Below are 17,371 nucleotides of genomic sequence, written 5' to 3' on the forward strand. Positions count from 1 at the left end.
CAAACTGCTTAACTTGATGTCTCACAGCTTTTTGTAACAGGAAATTGCCGTTACAGAAGCCAAATATTGTTCCTTGTCTTCCTTACCTTGCAGAACACAGGAGTTGCTGATCTACCTTTGCTTCAGTCTGTTAGTTTGTGTTGTTTGACTTTCTGTGAATCCGAATAAACCTTTTGGTCACACAATAACACCAACTAACTAACCGATCGAGGCAGTGGGAGACCAGCAACTCCTCTGTTCTGAGAGGTAAAATGACTGATTTTGTCAGTTGAGTCTGGAGCAAGAGGGAGCGATATTTGGCTTATATAACAGCGGCGTCCCAGTGGAAAAGGCTGTCTGACAGCAAGGTAAAGTCATAAAAATGTACCTACACCAGTACTCCTGCTGCTCCTTCAAACTGGGAGGGTGTCAGAAACCATCTACTGTAGGTAATACACTGACTGTCGATAAGAACCTCAAACAGCCCCTCTTCAAGAAATCCAAACTACCCCTTTAAGAACAATTTAATATCTGTGTGCTTCTTATTCCATCGCTCATCTCGACCAGGACCCCCATCCACACTAACATGAACTTGAAGTTAATGTGTGAAGATTATCTGTATGTATTGTTTGAATGGATTTGTTGTACGACCTAATAATTATGTGTCTGTAAGGTTTGAGGAACTGTTTCTATCTGACCAGGACTTGTCAGTTGAAATAAATTGACACTGATGTTGCAAAAAGAAACCAGCATCAAAGATTTGTATGTTTCTGAGAATGTAGATTATGAGTAAGATGTGGGTAAAACACGTGGTTTATGTTAGAGGGGGGAAAAAAACCCTCTGTGGAAGCTTAAAGGGGTGGGATTGTATGAGGTACTGATCAGTAGTCAGTGTATTACTGGAGAAACAGCTGGAGTACTGGTGTAGGAAACAAAGCAATGAACTGCTGTGAACAGAGTCAGCAACAAAATGGATTTCAGCCACTTGGAAAAGGTCCACCTAAAACATCAGTATCAGTTTAAGAGTACTCTATATTTAGAATATTTGCACTGCTTTACTTTGCCGTCAGACAGCCTTTTCCATCAGGAAACTGCTGTTGCTATGTAAGCCAAATATCACATTCTCCAAACCAACCAAAAATCTGTAATTTTTCCTGGCAGAAACACGGGAGTTGCTGGTCTCCCGCTGCCTCGGTTTGATCGTTTGTATTACTGTGTGACTTAACACACAATACTGACAAATTGAGGCAACGACAGACCAGCAACTCCTGTGTTTCTGTGAAGAAAAATGAGTGATTTTGTCAAAGGAATGTGGTGGCCTTGCAAAGAGCAATGTTTGGTTTACATGACAGCAGCCTTTTGTGACACAAGGTAAACTGAACTGCATAAATGCAGCGCCAGAATGTCAAGTTCAGCAGGCTTAGCAACAGTAACTAAGGAGGGGGGGCTTAGCAAAGAGTCAATAGGCTGACTATTAATAAGTAATTCACACCATCCCACTTAAAAAAGAAAAAGAACTATCCCCTTAAAATATGTAATTAATAATCAGAAAACTTCAGAAAGAAGCAACAATATAATACAAGAATATTATCAAAGTGTTTCACAAACACTAAATATATCGAGTGATATGTAAATAAAAACATTTGTTACACCGGCTGTATTTGTACAACGTTTTTAACTGTTTTTTCAGTTAGAGCTGTGCCAAAAAGAGGCCCCTAAAAAAAAAAAAAAGAATGCTTTGGCCTTTTTTACCAAATATCTGGGCAGCCATGCAGTGGAAGTAGTCAGCTTTTGAATTCTGGTCATTTTTACCAAATTAATTAATCCTGACCATGATAACAGCATGAATAAATATTTTATAAAAGACTCACAGCTCTGAGATTTTTAATTTTTACACAGGCATTACCTATAAATAAAATTTGTAATGGCTGGAAGCATATACAGCACTTGAGGGATGTAAACAGTGCCACAAATTCCTGAAATGTAAAAACATTCAGTCGTACCATCAGCTGGTCAAACAGGCTATGAGGAGGTTGTGAGTCAGGAGCAGGGAGTGCTGGAGGAACCTGCTCCACTGTCATCACCTTAGAGTCCAGGTTCTGTCAGCAGTCGTCCTTCATCGCTCCACTTGGATTGTGATGCTGGAGAAACCAAACTCGGAGCGCAGGAGCTTTGTCGCCTTCGTGAGGACGAGCTGTGTGTCAGCTTCTTTTTCTGAGGACACAAACACAGGAAACTTTTTCTTAAATTTGTTGTTTTCAGTAATCTTACAGATGTATCATCATGCGGGGCTCAACCCCCACTAGGGGTCGCCAAAGTTTCACAACAAGTTGCAAAGCCTTCTTAAGAGGTGTAAGAAATTTTTAAAACATATATACAATAGGTCTTTATGTCAGCATTTCATTTATTTCTGTGAAGAAAACTAAAATAAACTGTGATTTTTGAAGTTTTGATATTAAGATATAAACAAAAAAAATCATAGGATAAGGACACAGTAAAGACTTGAACACAAGTTATTTTCAGTCTTCATTCTCTGTATATATTTTTGCTCCTTAAAATGAAGACTAAATAAAACTAAAAAATATAGCAAATTAACGAAAGAGACAGTTCCCATGGAATTTACAAGTCTTGAATTCTGCCAAAGATATATTTATCACTTTAAATTCTTTTTGCAGATTATTAGAGGTGTTTTTCTCCAGTGCCGTCTGTATACTAGCCCACGTCTTGTGATAATAGTCTAAACCACATGTGCATCACCTCCTCTGAGGTCAGACTGTGTGTGTTGCAGATTAGCAGTATTGATTCTGTGTCTGTACCTGCAGCCACGTGGACAGAAAGTAAAGAACGGCTCATGTTGAGGCTCCACATGTGCAAACTGTGAACAGCCACGACTCCTCTGACAGACAGCAGCAGCTCTCTCACAGCGCTGAAGTTAACGTCCTGAGGAGTGCCTGCACAAAACAAAGACGACACTCAGTAACACACAAACTGTCATAAGTGAAATGTCACAACAGACAAACAGAAGTTAAGTGTGTTTACCTTCCATAAGTATTCTGAAAACATCCTTGGTGATTGGAAGTGTTGTTCCAACAACGAGCACTGAGAACAGGAACGTGCAAATAGGATCTGCTATTTTATAATCAGGCTGTGAGGAACACACACAGACATGATTAAAAACAAATCACAAAAAACACAGAATAGAGCTTGAAGGTTGGTGAGAGTCTGCACCAACCCCACCTGCTGATACTGCTCTCCTACTAAATTTATATTCATCCTGAAAAATAAGTTTGTCGCATGCACGCACTTTGATCCTGACTCATGCTTGCACCCAGTTTTAGGAAATTAAAGGCCTTTTCAGAATATAGTGGAGATAAATGATATGGATCTAAAAGTTTGGGACAAAATCATTCCTATACAAATTCTGTTTAAATATTCTACTAAAGTAATGTATGAGGTCTTAAGCACCTATATCAGAAAACTGTGAACTTATGCTTGAATATGGTTTGCTCAGGACTTTATTTAATTTTATTTACTTTTTTATTTTTGATAGCTCATTCTTATATACTTTTAAAATACTTTTACATTATTTTAATTTATTTTTTATTTTATTACAACAACTAATTTGCAGTTAGTTAAAAATGGCTTGTTAAATGAATGCTATGTAATATATCCTTAGGAGGTGTGATTCTGTCCTGAACAGAAAACTTGGTTACGTTATACCAAGTGAGTTTCTCGTATCACTTCATCCATATTATAAAGACAATGTATTGATTGTAAATGAAGTGCCTAGAAGGGAACCCCAACCCGCGAAAGATCTCGCGAGATTAACAACTTAAACCCAAGCATAATCTTTCCCGAATTCTAAGTGTTTTTGTGTCTAAACTTCAGCAGATTGGCTTTGTCACATTATAAACAATGTCTAAACCGAAGGCCTGTGGTTTGAATAACGTACACAGTGAAGATATAACATGTAAAATATCGCGAAGATTTGACAAACCTGCGGTTCTCATCTACCCACGACCGTTTTCATACCTGTTTAGATGGCTTCGAGGGGTCATCATTAGAGGGAAACCCTTAAGTTGTTAAACTCTCGCGACACTTGAAAGCGTCGTTAAATAATTATACATGTTCTACACCCTATTAACAAACAAACTACTAATTATAATTACTAATATGATGTGACTTAGTTTAGGGACATAAATCGCCTGGTTAAGGTTTGGGAAAGATCATAGTTTGGGTTAAAATGATCACTCTCGCGAGATCTTTAGTGAATCTGGGGTTCCCTCCTAGACACGACCGCTTCGAGTGGTGTTATCATGTAGTGGGCGTGTCCTGTAGCTACATGTGGGTCCTGCAGGCAAGGTGAAATCATGCCGGGAAAAAGAAAATCTTTTTCTCTCCGTGAAAAGCGTATTCTCCTCGAAACTTATGACAGACTGCCGAGAACGAGCCAACGAGACGCGGCAGCGACACTCGGGGTTCCTCAGGCGACCCTGTGTTCTCTCCTCAAACAAAGAGACGCCGTCATGGCTGCTGGCGATGGAGACAGAAAACGGAGGAGGACAGGTAAAGCTCCTGCGGTCGAAGCCGCCCTGGTGAAGTGGATCAATAAAGCCCGGTCCTGTAACGTCCCTCTGAGCGGACGGTTAGTGAGGGTGAAGGCTGAAGAACTGGCAGCCAGTCTGGGAGAGGACAACTTCAGAGTGTCCATCGGCTGGTTCGAGAGGTTTAAAAAGAGAGAAAACATCGTGTTTAAGAAAGTGACTAAAGAGGCTAATGAGGCGATGTCACGTGGTGACTGGCTGGAGGACCAGTGGGGACAGATGAGACAGAACTACACAGAGGAAAACATCTGGAGTGCTGAGGAGAGTCTAGTTTATTTCCGAGCAGTACCTGAAGGCACCATGAGCTTTAAATCTGACAGTGATAGTCGTTTTAAGAGGTGTGAGGAGAGGGTCACCGCTCTGTTTGCATGTTCTGCTGCTGGAGAGAAGAAGGAACTTTTTGTGGTTGGTAAAAGTCAGAACCCCCGCTGCTTCAGAAATGTTCCCACGCTTCCTGTCCAGTATACAACCAGTGCTTCTGCATGCATGACTGGGAACCTGTTTCTGGACTGGTTGAAGGAGTGGGATCACAAACTGGACCAAGAGGGGAGGGATATTCTGCTGCTGCTGGACAGATGTGCAGCCCATGATGTGAGATACACAATACTGAGGAACATCAGAGTGGAGTTCCCGCCAGAGAACATGCAGCCCTGTGAGCAGGGGGTCATCAGAGCGGCTAAAGCTCACTATCGCAGGGAGGTGTCCCGCAACGTCCTGCAGCAGACTGATGAGGGAAGCAGAGTTACTGGAGACATCAACCTCCTGGATGCTCTCCTCATGCTGCGGGACGCCTGGGCTGATGTGGAGGAGTCTACGATAAGAAACAGCTGGAGGAGAGCAGGTCTGCTCACGTTACCACCAGAGGAGGAGCAGACAGGTGTGGATCCACCTGCAGAGATCAGCTCCGACCAGTTTGAGCAGTGGATTGACACTGATGACAGCGTCCCTGTTACTGATGAGGACATCATTGCAGAGGTTAGAGAACGCTTTGGTACGGGCAACGAGAAGGAGGAGGAAGTGGAGGAGACCGCTGTGCCATCCTCGGCTGAGATGAGGAATGCACTCAGCATTTTAAAGACCGGTCTGCTGCATGCTGGTTTCAACAAATTTGACCTTTTACATCAGTTTGCAAAAGAAGTGAACTCTGTTTTGGACAAAACAAAACTATGACCCAAGTGAAAAGAATTTTCCAGTACAGGTGGCCATTATGCTCTACTGGAAACCCCTATGTGGTCTATATAAACCCAGGAATGTTGTTTCCTGTTAATTGTCATGGTTAAAATGTCATCTACAGGCTTATCAGATGAGATTAAGTTTAGTTGCTGAGATGCGCATTGGGCAATTTGAATTATCATTTTTTATGGTGCAAGCGTGCAATACAAGTCTACTCTTGTCATGTCTTTTAAAGTTAATTTGTTGAATCAGCTGTTGTAGATTTTAAATTTTTAGATGTTTAATTCAGAGCCAGTAACCTGGCTGTAGACTGATAAGTAAAATGACCTAAATTGAGTTGCAGAGATGTTGAACCCCTTTAGTGTTTCAGCTGACACTGACCCAGATGTGGATGATGGTGGCAGCCAGCAGGACTCCGACACTTTGCACCAGATCTCCCACCACGTGGATGAAAGCCGCCTTCACGCTGGCGTTGCCGTGACGGTGATGGTGGCCATGATGCTCCTGGTGCTCTTTGCCCCTCTGCAGCCGGCCGGTTGTAAAGCTGTGACTGTGGCCGTGTGAGGCACCAGACTGATGGAGGATCAGGACCATCCTAAAGAAAACAAAGGCCAAAATGTTTTTAGAAGAGTACCTGATACATGAAGCATACTATAATCTTGATGGTAAACTCATCATACTCACAGGACGTTGACCCCCACAGCACAACCTGAGGTGATGAGCATGATGTGACTGTCGATGTCGTAGTCTCCATCAGTGATCCTCTGTATGGCTGTTAGGACCAACACTGCAGTCACAGCCCAGATAGACACAACTGACAGCAACATGCCCAGAATCTCTGTTCAACACAACAACTGAGAGTCAAACAACACACAGAACATGTAGACATTATGAGGTAATGGCACAAATACTAATAAATTAAATTCATAATACAAATTGTCTAAAAGCAGACTACTTAATTGGAAAGAAAACCAGGAAAAAATAATCACATACAAATATATAAAACTGTCTCAACTCAATAAGCACAAATGGCTCTGACAGCAAAAGCAAAGTCAACTTTAATATCAAATAAACTGTAAACCGAGGGACAGTCTGGAGAACAATAATCTATTATATAGGGAGTAAAAGACCTGCAATTAAGCTTCATTTAGGGTCAAAATAACCCAAAATCTGCAGCATTTCTTGAACTAGTTGATTGAGGATGTGTTCACCTTTAAAGGAGGATTTCCCTCAAAGTGTTATGTGAGGAAATCTATACCGCTGTAATGTTTGTATGGTAAATATGTAGCCAGGGCAAGATAATAACTTCTCATACAGGAGAAAACAGAAAACTAGTCTGGCTCTGTCTAAAGCTACCAGCACCTCTAAAAAAAAAAAAAAGAGTAAAAAATGGAAAATTTGTGGAGACCTATATATTGTCATTACTTCTTACATGTCTGGGCGACACCCACCAGTGTACAGATAAAACACACTGCATTACATGATCATTTGCAGTATTTTGTTGGCCTTGAAATAGTCAGTACCTTAAACTGGATCTAAGAGAACTTGAATCAGCCTGTAGCTGCAGAATAGGTTGCTAAAACCCTCAAAATGCCTGAGAAAATATGTGAAATATAAGTATGTGACCTCAGTGTCCCAAAAGGTCACCACAGCCATCTTCAAACTTGATGCACAGATATGAGAGATTGATGCTGATCTTATCTCACTTTCAGAAAGAAAGCAACTGAGTGTGTTTACTAAGATACTGAACTATTCCTTTGAAAGAATGATTACATGCTATTCTGATCTCACCTGCTCGATGCCAGCCAAAGGTCATGGTGTGTGTCTGAGGCCTGGAGGAGATCCACAGAGAGAAGATGCTGATCATGATGCTGCCGAAGTCGGTAAGAAGATGTGCTGCGTCTGTCATGATGGCCAGGCTGCGAGCAGCGTATCCACCTGCACAGAGGACAAATAATCCCTGCAGCAGACTTTCAACAGAGGAGGGTAGGCTGTTTGTTTCTGACTTAACCTGTCAGAGACATATTTCAGACTTAAGACCAATTAACTGAGGACGGCTGGTCCAATTGGCGTCAACACATAAGTACTTGAAGTCTGTGTAAACTAAAGAAACTATAACAATGTACTCTGAGTTTATTACAACACAGTAATGTGTTATTAACTACCCAGTAAAATGTTAATAATTAGACAAATTGCCATATAAAATTAGGTCCCAAAATCATAAGAAAACTAGAATTACTTCCTGCAGTTGTACGACTCTCCCAACCAGTCAGGTTTCAGTTCAGACTAATATAATGTATGTAGTAAAGACTTTGAGGGAATTTAATTAAATTAATTAAGTATATGAAGTGTATTTTTTGTTAAAATTGAGTTGTCACTATATTGTTGTGTGTATGTATGATTCTAGTGAATAATTTCCAGTGAGAAACATGCTATCTTCACTTAGAGACTATTTTTTTTAGAGGACTGATAAGAAGCTGAACATCAGGATGTCAGAGTGACCTTTGACCTTTTATCTTACTAGATATTTGTGTGAAATTTTGTCCAAATTAGCACTAGTGTTTTACAATAAATTAGAAATTATGCACTAAAATCATACATGGCAATATAGTGACAACTCGATTTAACAAAAAATACACTTCTTAAACCTAAAACCTTTTATTTAACTCCTTTAAATTCTTCAATACATATGTAAGTCTGTACAGACATGGAGATTAACTAAAATCTGACTGGTTGGCGGAGGCATCAAACTGCAAGACAGTAATTCTAGTTTTCTGTATGTTCAAATTAACAAGAAACTGCTGCTATCAGATAAAGGTAGTAGAGTACAAAGTTCAATATGACATTAAGCATCTGATGAATTTGTGGCAGCAGGTGAAATCGGTTGTGACGATGACTTTTTCATCTCACCAATCACCTCTCCAGCCACAAAGACGAGGCTGACGGCACAGGCGAAGTAAAGCTTCCTTCTGGCCAAACGTCTCGTGTCGCTTTCCGGCTCCAACAGCATGTCCGTCTCCTGACAGAACCAGTCAGGCTGCCACAGGCCGTCCACACTGGAGGCGTCTTCACTCAGCTCTGATAATGAGTATGAATGTTTTTCCTCTGGAGAACTTGTCCTGAGAAGAACAAACTGTGATTAGTTTCCCTAGGAAATTATCTTAGATTGACTGATTAAATATGTACACAAGTAAATTAAAAAACATCTGTGCCAACATTGTGTGTATTAAAGGACGAAAAGAATAAAAACATACCATTCAAGAGGCTCCAAATGAGTCTCAATCAGATGTTGTTTCTCCGAATCCGATGATACCTCCATATTCTCAGATGAATACACCTCAGTGACTCCCTTTAACTTTAACTAGCGTTTACGTGAATCTTGACACCTGCTCTCACACATGTTGTCTAACGGGTGGAGCAAGAGTAGCCAATGAAAGGTTACCAAAAGCAAACAGACAACATTTCCATTACCACCCAAGTTTATTTGATCACACCAGCATTAACTTTACAGAAACAAACAGTTTGGAAACATGTATCTGTTGACAGAGTGGAAAAATACCCAGGAATGTTGAGATAAAACAAAATATATATACATTTTGTATTTTAATCTTTGATCAAACAATTCAAACATGAAGAAGAAGAAGAAAAAAATCCCCCTTAAAAGTGTTCAGGCACTTTTGTGAAGTTTGATTTCTGTTTCTCAAAATATACAAAACTTATGGGATTGTTTAAAAATTTACATAAATACACTGTTGAACAGTTTGTCAAAATCACTCCTTGTTCAAGAAAAACAGAGCAAATGCAAAAAAAAAGATGCCCATATACTATTAGATGTAAAGAGGCACAATCAAGCATTCCTCCACCCAGCACAAATAAAAAATATATGTAAACATGATGAAAGATGACATAACTTAAGGCGTATCTTAATATACACTCAATGTGTCATAAAACTTCAGATCAAAAATATATATCTCTGAATTTACATAAAAACACGATTCCTGTATCGAGCATAATATCACGAAACATACACACAGTATATCTTCTCACACACCACAGTGAGATCACTGTCTTTAAAAGGTCTTGACACATCTGGATCATCTGGATTACATTGACTGGTGAACAAGGAAAGCAGAAAATTTGGCCATAAATCGAGTCAGTTGTTTTGTTGTTGAGCCGCTAACAACATTGGTTTTAGTGTGAGGTTTGGCAAGTATGTTTTTCAGAAAATAACGATTTTGCACGTAATAAATCTTTTTTTTTCTTGAGGTCACCTTATGAGTAGATACAGTGAATTAACTCAATTAAAAGAGCTATTTGAATATGTTGGGAAATACATGTATTCACTTTCTTTACGAGTGTCAGATTAAAAGATTTTGTGAATTTTGCTAGTATGGAGCTAGAGCCAAGAGGAAATTTACATAGCTTAGCATAACGACAGGCAACAGTGGGAAACAGCAAGCTTGTCTCTGTCCAAAGTTTCAAAATGCACCAGCAAACGCCTAAATTTCACTAATTAACATGCTAAACTGAATGTCCTTCATTTAATCTGTAGACAAACGTCAAGCTGTGGTTCTACGTGCTGGAATTATTTCTTTACAAACAATTGTTTCTCCCTCCACTCAGTGCTTCCATGCAGGACATCTCCAACTATAACACAAGTTGGAAACCTCACGGTGACAACATGATTCCAAAAAGTTAGTATTTAAAATTAATTTTGAACCAGACAAGCTTTCCCCCGCCTGCTGCTGCTGATAGCATTGAAGTCACAACCTAAATTGTTATTTCTGGGAAACTAAATTTTTTCTGAAAGCCACTGTGATGAAGAAGATGAGTTTTAGAGGTGTGCGAAGCTGTAATTTTTAACAGCTTCAGGCTTGGCATTTTCCTCTTAGCTATGCTAATAAATTGTAAGCTAACACTAACACTGGAATTACTCGTAACTGTTAGTCTTCAACTTCCAGTTAACTTCCAACTTAATGACATGGAGATGACGGAAAAACAAACCCCTCAGTCTTAAGTTCAAGGCAATTAAGCCCAACCAGGGATGTTATTAATTACTTGTTAATCAATGAATCATCTGCCAGTGTATCTTCTGTGCGCCGTTTCTCCAGAGCTCACAGGTTTTGTTTTTATTATTTGGTTTGGTCTGGTTGTTAAAAATGGCAGTGACTGAGCTCCATTTGACTTAGTTTTGTTTGGTGGAGCCATTTGTTGAGGAAGGACAGGAGGACAAGAGCAGCCATTTTGACCAAGAGCCTCATTGCTTAATTCTTCTGTTCGTGTTTAAATAAAACTTAAAAAAGAGACGTGTGTTTTGTGTCTTATAAATTATTAATGATAAATCGATTATTGATTGTCAACATGCTCAACTATCAGTTTGGGAAAATGCACAAACATTTCAACTCTACACCCAACTTTATAAATGTGTTTCTATATTTTCAGTTTACAGTATTCTCAGTAGTGAGTAATAATAATTCTGTAATCAAAAAAACATCAACATGGGAATCTCATCTAACTTTCAGAAAGAAAAAGTTCCTCCCAAAATATTGAATTATTTCTGCAACGCCTGTCTTTTTATTTTATGATTTCTTGTCAGACTATTTACAGGCAGTGGACACAGTTTGACATCCAAAAATTTAAAATACACCGTTTGGTTTAGTCACAAGATATTTTGCTTTTGAGTAATATGACTGGAAATCTACATCTTTTCATAAAGTCTATTATTTTGTCTCTTCAATGACTAACTATGTGCAGCACGGCTGAACACCCTGTAAATGTCCAAGTGGTTGACCTCTGTATGGCTGAAAAAACAAAAAAAAAACTAAACTAAACCTAAAACCTGAACCAGCCTATAATGTTGCTTAAAAAAAACAAAACAAAACAAAAGAAAAAATTTTGGACCCAAGAGTTGTCTTGAGCCAAAATGTTCTCAGACCATCGTGGCAGCTTTAAGATTTTAAACATGAACTTGGATATTAAAGTGCACATGAAAAATAATTATTCCAGAGCTTTGATCTGCATGGCTTTGTCATTTGTCACTGCCCAATATTCAAAAATGATAAGTAAAAAAATAAATATCAGATTGGATCAAAGACAAACCCGCAGGCGCTTAAAAAAACAAACAAAAACAAACTATGGCACAATCAAATCGCTGCTTGATTCAAAAACAAATATGTCTCTGAGATTAATAGGTTTCGTCTAAGTCAAAACAACCACATTCAAACCCATTATCAATACACACCAGCCGCCACTTTGAAAATGATCAATACAGCCACACGGTTTAATTACACAGTCCAGACTGTGAAGGACTCCACTCACTCATTTCAGGGTGGATCAGGGCCCCGAGGTGCCGTTGGTTGCATGAGGTTGAATCACAATCGGTACATTCTCACCTGGAGGTGAGAAAAACAGATGTTTTAATGAATTTTACTTATTTCTTAGCAAAAGCAGTGAAACAGAGGTGTCTGTCTGAAATGGAGACATTATTTTTATCTTTATATTTTATTATTTTTATATCTATAGAGAACAAAGATTTTATCATTTAAACTGAAGCTGAATCAAGAGCCACATTTAAGTATCTAACTAAAAAATTCAACCCCCTCCCTTCAAGGCCTTCCTTCAAAGCCACATTATCACACACCGAGTACTGTAACAGGTATTCAACTACTTCATGACTCAGTCACATGAAAGAGAACACCTAACATTACAACATATATGATTATTGAATGTAAACAGCAAACTCAGGGCTATTGTTAGTGCTCACAATTGTCAAGACAGCGTGTTAGGTTGGGGAAATTTTTAGATCTCACTCTCACTCTCACTCTCACTCTCACTCACTCACTCACTCACTCACTCACTCACTCACTCACTCACTCACTCACTCACTCACTCACTCACTCACTCTCACTCTCACTCTCACTCACTCACTCAGCCTCTAGCCTTGTTTAAGATCCTGGTCGTGCGCCATGACCGCATGGGCAGAGAGGTTTGTATACAGGCAGGTAGGCCATCCAATCATTTCATTCAGGCCAAATGAAATGACTAGAGGGGCTTACAGGGCTCACCAAGGGCAAAGGACTGCCTGTTTATTTGTTACCATGTTGAGCAAGTAAATTATGCAACTCACCTGCCTAACTGGGCAAATGGTAAAAATGAATCAAACTGCTTTGATAATCAATTATTAAAGTGATTTTTCATGCAAAACAGTAGAAAACACTGTTTTCAGCAACTCAAATATGGAGATTCTCACTTTCCTTCATTTATTATCATGTTAAACTGAGTGTCTTTGGGACAATACAAGACATTTAAAGACATCACCTTGGACTTTGAACTGGGATGAACATTTTTCTCTATTTTCTTTTCACTTTATAGACGTTGCAGCCCTAGATTAACCGTGACAAATTACTTCAACCGCTAATAAAACAATGGATCACACGCTTAAACAAAACAACAACTTGACATGGAACAAGCAGCACAAAAAGCCTAAAATCAATCATACCAGTTACAATTTGATTTTATTTTTATTGACAGCAACCATGAAGGTTACAACTACCTACATATTTAAGAAAATGTGAGTGAAGGTTGTTAACGTGCATACAGCAGAAATATTCTTTAGCCTCATCAAATAAATCGAGTGGCTCCTCTGAAATTGTCTCTCACATTTATGTGGGACTCCAGCACCTCTGATTGAGACTGATTGCTCTTTATATTTAACATTTTAGTATACTAATTTTCCACTTCACTCAAAATTAATAACATCATCAACAGTGATAAGTGTAAGCAAGCAAAGCTATTAATAAGTAAAAAGGAACACAGGACAAAAAAGTAACAGCTTAACTGAATTCAGGATTTCAGTGCTTTTAGAAATATGAGTGTTTCCCACAGAATTGGGAATATACTTTGGCAGCCATTAATAAACCTGGAAGGCCTGCCCAAGTTAAGTCTATGTGTGGGAAACACTGAGGTTATTAATTCAATTAAGTAAAAATGTTAGTAGGTGATTTGGCAAATACACAGTCCATGTCGGTGGTGTTAGAAGCTGCCAAAACATGAACTCCTCCACAGTGAACCACTGCTTCAAGTTCTGCCAGATGTTAAGCGAAGCAGCAGTCAGCTGAGGACAGGTGAACTTTACCTGAAGAGGTGACAACGTCACCCGAAGTGTCAGTAGGGCTCGGCTGAATAATTATTACATCGTCTCCTGCTGTGAAACAAAATTTAACACTAAGCAAACCCACGTTTCTCTCGAAGAAAATGACTTGACTCATGGTCATGGCATGAAGCACACAAAACAAAAAGACCAAATACAGAGGCCAAGATTTGGGCAAGATTTACAGAAATTACATTTTGGTAAATACTTATTCACTCTCTTTCAGATAATTATAGAAAATCAATAACACTCTCATATCTGTACTATGAAGATATAGCCAGTAGATGGTTGGTTGAGCTAGGCACAAAAAACTGGAAAAAGGGGAAAAGAACGGGGCTGGCTGTGTTCAAACGTAACAAAGTCCCTCTTCAAGCAACCCAAAATATCACTAATTAATATGTTTGTTTTATTTCTACAAAAACTGTAACAACAATTTTACTGTCTTGCCAGGGGTCATGTGCTGAAATATTTCTTGACCAGGAGCCGTGACTTTTTGAAGTCTGAGCTGTAGGGCTGCTCGCTAATAGTCAACTAAACCCACTGAGGTCTTAATCAACCAAGTTGTCATTTAACCGTTAGTCACAGAAAAGAGGGGGGGGGGACCCTCAGACCCCGTTTGGGAGCTGCACTTTGTTGTTTGGCCCGGGGCAACATGGACCTTTTCTCTTGCAACACTGAAGTCAGTGCCAGTGAAGTGCCAGTGGCTAGTTAGCTCAGTTAATGGTTCTATTAGAGTGGGACACAGTGTCCAAGACCAATGGAGACCAGTTAACTGACTGGGAATACATTATTTCAGGGGATTCAATGTTACAGTGCCTCTGACCAGAACTGTGACCCCCGGGACGATGAAGACGCAGCAGGTTCAGGCAAACACAGGAGCTGAGAAGCGGTTGAGGAGGAGTTTGTAGTGGGCTAATTTTTTTAGTATACAGCTCGCTTTGTGCCCCAAAAATATCTATTTAAATAATTAATATCATAAAAATGCAATGATGAGTCGAGTATTGGCTTTAAATTACTACTACTAGTCAACTGAAAAAAATCTATGGTGGGGGACAGTCTTACTCATCTGGTCACTTGGCAGTTGTTACCTTTGTACAGAGAGACTTTTCGCTTTTCCTCCCTGTTTCCAGTCTTTATGCTAAGCTACACTAACCAGCTGCTGGCCGTAACTTTATATTTAGCATAGTGACTTGCTTAGAGTTAGATTTCCTCATCTAACTCTAAGCAAGAAAGGGAATTAGGCATTTCCCAAAAATGTTTAACTATTCCTTTAATCTCCATCAGGATTAACTTTTCACTATAAGAGTCTCTCTGAAACTCAAAATAAATTGCTATTCAGAAATCTATAAACTTGAATTTGCCCCCAAAATTTTCCTGTCCAGTCCATGTCCATCTTTACTCACTCGCCAACAAAGTGTTATTTCCATTACTAATCTCAACAATACACATTTAATTCAGTTTAAACTTCTCTACAGAATAACTTATACTGTCGGCACTAAGAAAGTGGGTGAGCAAACAGCATGAAGAACTTCCTAATTTACTCATTTACCAAAAAGAGGAAAAGATCGAAATGTATTGGTGAAATCCAAACTGATGAGATTTTGAAATGCTAAACCAACTGAAAGACCAGCTTTTGTTTTCAATTTAAGACGTTCACATCTGATGTATGAGACATCAACTTGCCAGTGTAATGTGATTTTCCAGACATTGGACTGTTTTTTTTAATATGAGCAGGAGAAAAATATCCTCTTTATTTGTATAGATGCTGAAATTAATCCAAAAGACCAAAGTCTCTCACCTGCTTCCTGTTCTCTGATCTCTGCCTCAAGGTCCTCTGGGTCCACATACACGAAATTATCATCCTCTTCTGATGGTTTGCACTTCCCACAGCAGAAACAGCAGCAGCAGAAACAGCAGCAGCAGGTGAAAATACTACAGCACACCACAAGGGCCTGAACACAAAGGAAAAGACATTCATTCATTCACATTCAAAAATACATTTTCATGTAAATACTTGTTGAATTTTTACTTGTTGCACATGTAGCCTTTTGAAACCATATCCGCTCACCTTGAACCAGCACTTGGACATGAGGAAGTAGTATTTGACACCCTCTTCCCCAAACTGCTCTGCAGCGTAGAGGCCCATGGATCCATACTCGTCGTAGATCTTCCTCTTGTTCTCATCATTGAGGATGGAGTTGGCATTGTTGATCTCCTTGAATTTCTCAGCAGCTTCTGGGTTGTCTGGGTTTTTATCGGGGTGATGCCTCAATGCCAGTTTCCTGGGGGGGGGGGGGGGGGGGGGGGGGGGGGTTAGAGGTAAATCTGTACCTCCAATTAGAAATTATGCTATTGTTTTTTTTTTTTTGCACAGGGTGATAAAGGATTGCTGTCATCCACAACTTAAAATATTACAAAAGAACTATACATTGCGATTTTAGATCCCCTATCCTCACTAAAGTGACAGTTCCCCCCCAGCCTGTAGTGCTCTTGAGAAACCTAGATTGTTTTGGTGTGAGCTGCAGAGTTTTGGAGGCATCAGCCATAGAGATGTGTACCTTCTTTCCAATATAATGTACCTAGATCACTCCAAGTGCCAAAAACACATTTATAAAACTCAACAGCAATGTCTCCTTCCAGATATCCTGATCCACTTACTCAAGATAATCCACAGAGCAGTTTCATGTAGGAGCTATTTTCTTGCTACAGTAGAGAGAAAGTAGGTCCTACTTGAAACTAATAGTCCTGAAGTGTTTGCTCAATACTACATGAACAGCCTGATTCATCCTTATGAACACACCTGTATGCCTTCTTTATTTCCTCTGGAGTTGCTCCTTTCTCCAGGCCCAGGACTTTGTACAAGCTGTCTCCAGCTGTTGACATTTTACGCTGAGGTCTGTTTGGGTCCTCCATGATTCAGAAATTAACAGCTGTGACATAAAAAAAGACAAATACTTAATATAATTTCCTGACAGTATGAACACACAGGAAAGCATGCTTCAAGTCCAGTCAGACTATATTACTGATTATATAACTGGTGCTTAGTTTGGTTAAGAAGAAAATACACAGAAAGACACTTGTTTAACTCAAATATTTAACCGAGTTTGCTTTATTTCATGTTAGACCCCTCGGGGTTTCACATGAAAAACACGACAAACTGCTAACTGACTTATGCTAACTGTTAGCTAACTTTAGCGGGTCTACATGAGGAGGAAGTTAAAACTTACGTACTGGACAAATAGATATCGTTGTTGGTGGTCGAATCATAGAGTCCGAAATCTGTCCGTTGATCGTCTTTAGGTTTAGTCCATGAACTGAAGCTGACACACGGTTTCCTCTGGCTAAACGTCTCTCCTCATGGACCGGAGAGAAACTTCAGAGGAGCCGCCATGGAGACCTCAGTGAAGAAACAGGAAGGAATTCTCATACGTCATTGGTCAGTTTGACTCGCGCCCGGCTGCGTCTC

The 17,371-nt window shown here is 39.5% G+C and overlaps 3 protein-coding genes and 1 long non-coding RNA gene across 7 annotated transcripts; 2 read left to right on the plus strand and 2 right to left on the minus strand.

Moving 5' to 3' along the window:
- Nucleotides 1-14: 14 nt before the first annotated feature.
- Nucleotides 15-9,163, minus strand: LOC146311052 (proton-coupled zinc antiporter SLC30A2-like). The gene is made up of 8 exons (XM_084742944.1): nt 9,011-9,163; nt 8,667-8,875; nt 7,548-7,694; nt 6,441-6,594; nt 6,138-6,351; nt 3,019-3,124; nt 2,796-2,930; nt 15-2,193 (listed from the first exon to the last, which is right to left on the minus strand). The coding sequence occupies exons 1-8, from the start codon at nt 9,073-9,075 to the stop codon at nt 2,096-2,098; spliced, it is 1,128 nt and encodes a 375-aa protein (XP_084599070.1). The 5' UTR covers nt 9,076-9,163; the 3' UTR covers nt 15-2,095.
- LOC146311053 (tigger transposable element-derived protein 6) lies at nt 4,350-5,753 on the plus strand. The gene has a single exon (XM_084742929.1). It carries the CDS (start codon nt 4,350-4,352, stop codon nt 5,751-5,753), a length of 1,404 nt encoding a protein of 467 aa, XP_084599055.1.
- On the plus strand, nt 6,515-9,041 carry LOC146311054 (uncharacterized). 2 transcript variants are annotated; one of them, XR_014772311.1, is made up of 3 exons: nt 6,515-6,651; nt 7,562-7,742; nt 8,682-9,041. It is a non-coding gene; the product is annotated as an uncharacterized LOC146311054 (long non-coding RNA). The 2 variants fall into 2 exon arrangements; XR_014772310.1 differs by having other exon boundaries at nt 7,562-9,041.
- Nucleotides 9,164-9,733: 570 nt separating the features above from the next.
- dnajc5gb (DnaJ (Hsp40) homolog, subfamily C, member 5 gamma b) lies at nt 9,734-17,328 on the minus strand. 3 transcript variants are annotated; one of them, XM_084742947.1, is made up of 6 exons: nt 17,137-17,328; nt 16,706-16,835; nt 15,974-16,187; nt 15,704-15,857; nt 13,891-13,959; nt 9,734-12,148 (listed from the first exon to the last, which is right to left on the minus strand). In XM_084742947.1, exons 2-6 carry the CDS (start codon nt 16,816-16,818, stop codon nt 12,090-12,092), a joined length of 609 nt encoding a protein of 202 aa, XP_084599073.1. In that variant the 5' UTR covers nt 16,819-16,835; nt 17,137-17,328; the 3' UTR covers nt 9,734-12,089. The 3 variants fall into 3 exon arrangements, with proteins under 3 accessions (XP_084599073.1, XP_084599072.1, XP_084599071.1); XM_084742946.1 differs by lacking the exon at nt 13,891-13,959 and having other exon boundaries at nt 17,137-17,327; XM_084742945.1 differs by lacking the exon at nt 9,734-12,148 and having other exon boundaries at nt 13,374-13,956.
- Between the last annotated feature and the right edge of the window lie 43 nt (nt 17,329-17,371).

The sequence above is a fragment of the Lutjanus erythropterus genome, chromosome 18 (genome assembly GCF_056507025.1).
Source record: "Lutjanus erythropterus isolate fLutEry1 chromosome 18, fLutEry1.hap2, whole genome shotgun sequence".
In the NCBI taxonomy this organism is placed as follows: domain Eukaryota; kingdom Metazoa; phylum Chordata; class Actinopteri; order Lutjaniformes; family Lutjanidae; genus Lutjanus; species Lutjanus erythropterus.

Bases quoted from the DNA above. Each gene is read 5' to 3' on its own strand.
- LOC146311053 (XM_084742929.1), top strand. From the start codon at position 4,350: ATGCCGGGAAAAAGAAAATCTTTTTCTCTCCGTGAAAAGCGTATTCTC.
- LOC146311052 (XM_084742944.1), bottom strand. From the start codon at position 9,075: ATGGAGGTATCATCGGATTCGGAGAAACAACATCTGATTGAGACTCAT. The intron at 7,695-8,666 runs GTGAGATGAAAA...TCCTCTGTGCAG, and splicing joins TGTGGCTGGAGAGGTGATTG to GTGGATACGCTGCTCGCAGC. The intron at 6,595-7,547 runs GTGAGATCAGAA...TGTGTTGAACAG, and splicing joins CTTTGGCTGGCATCGAGCAG to AGATTCTGGGCATGTTGCTG.
- dnajc5gb (XM_084742947.1), bottom strand. From the start codon at position 16,818: ATGGAGGACCCAAACAGACCTCAGCGTAAAATGTCAACAGCTGGAGAC. The intron at 13,960-15,703 runs GTGAGAGACTTT...TTTGTTTCACAG, and splicing joins GATCAGAGAACAGGAAGCAG to CAGGAGACGATGTAATAATT. The intron at 12,149-13,890 runs GTAAAGTTCACC...TCTCACCTCCAG, and splicing joins TGACGTTGTCACCTCTTCAG to GTGAGAATGTACCGATTGTG.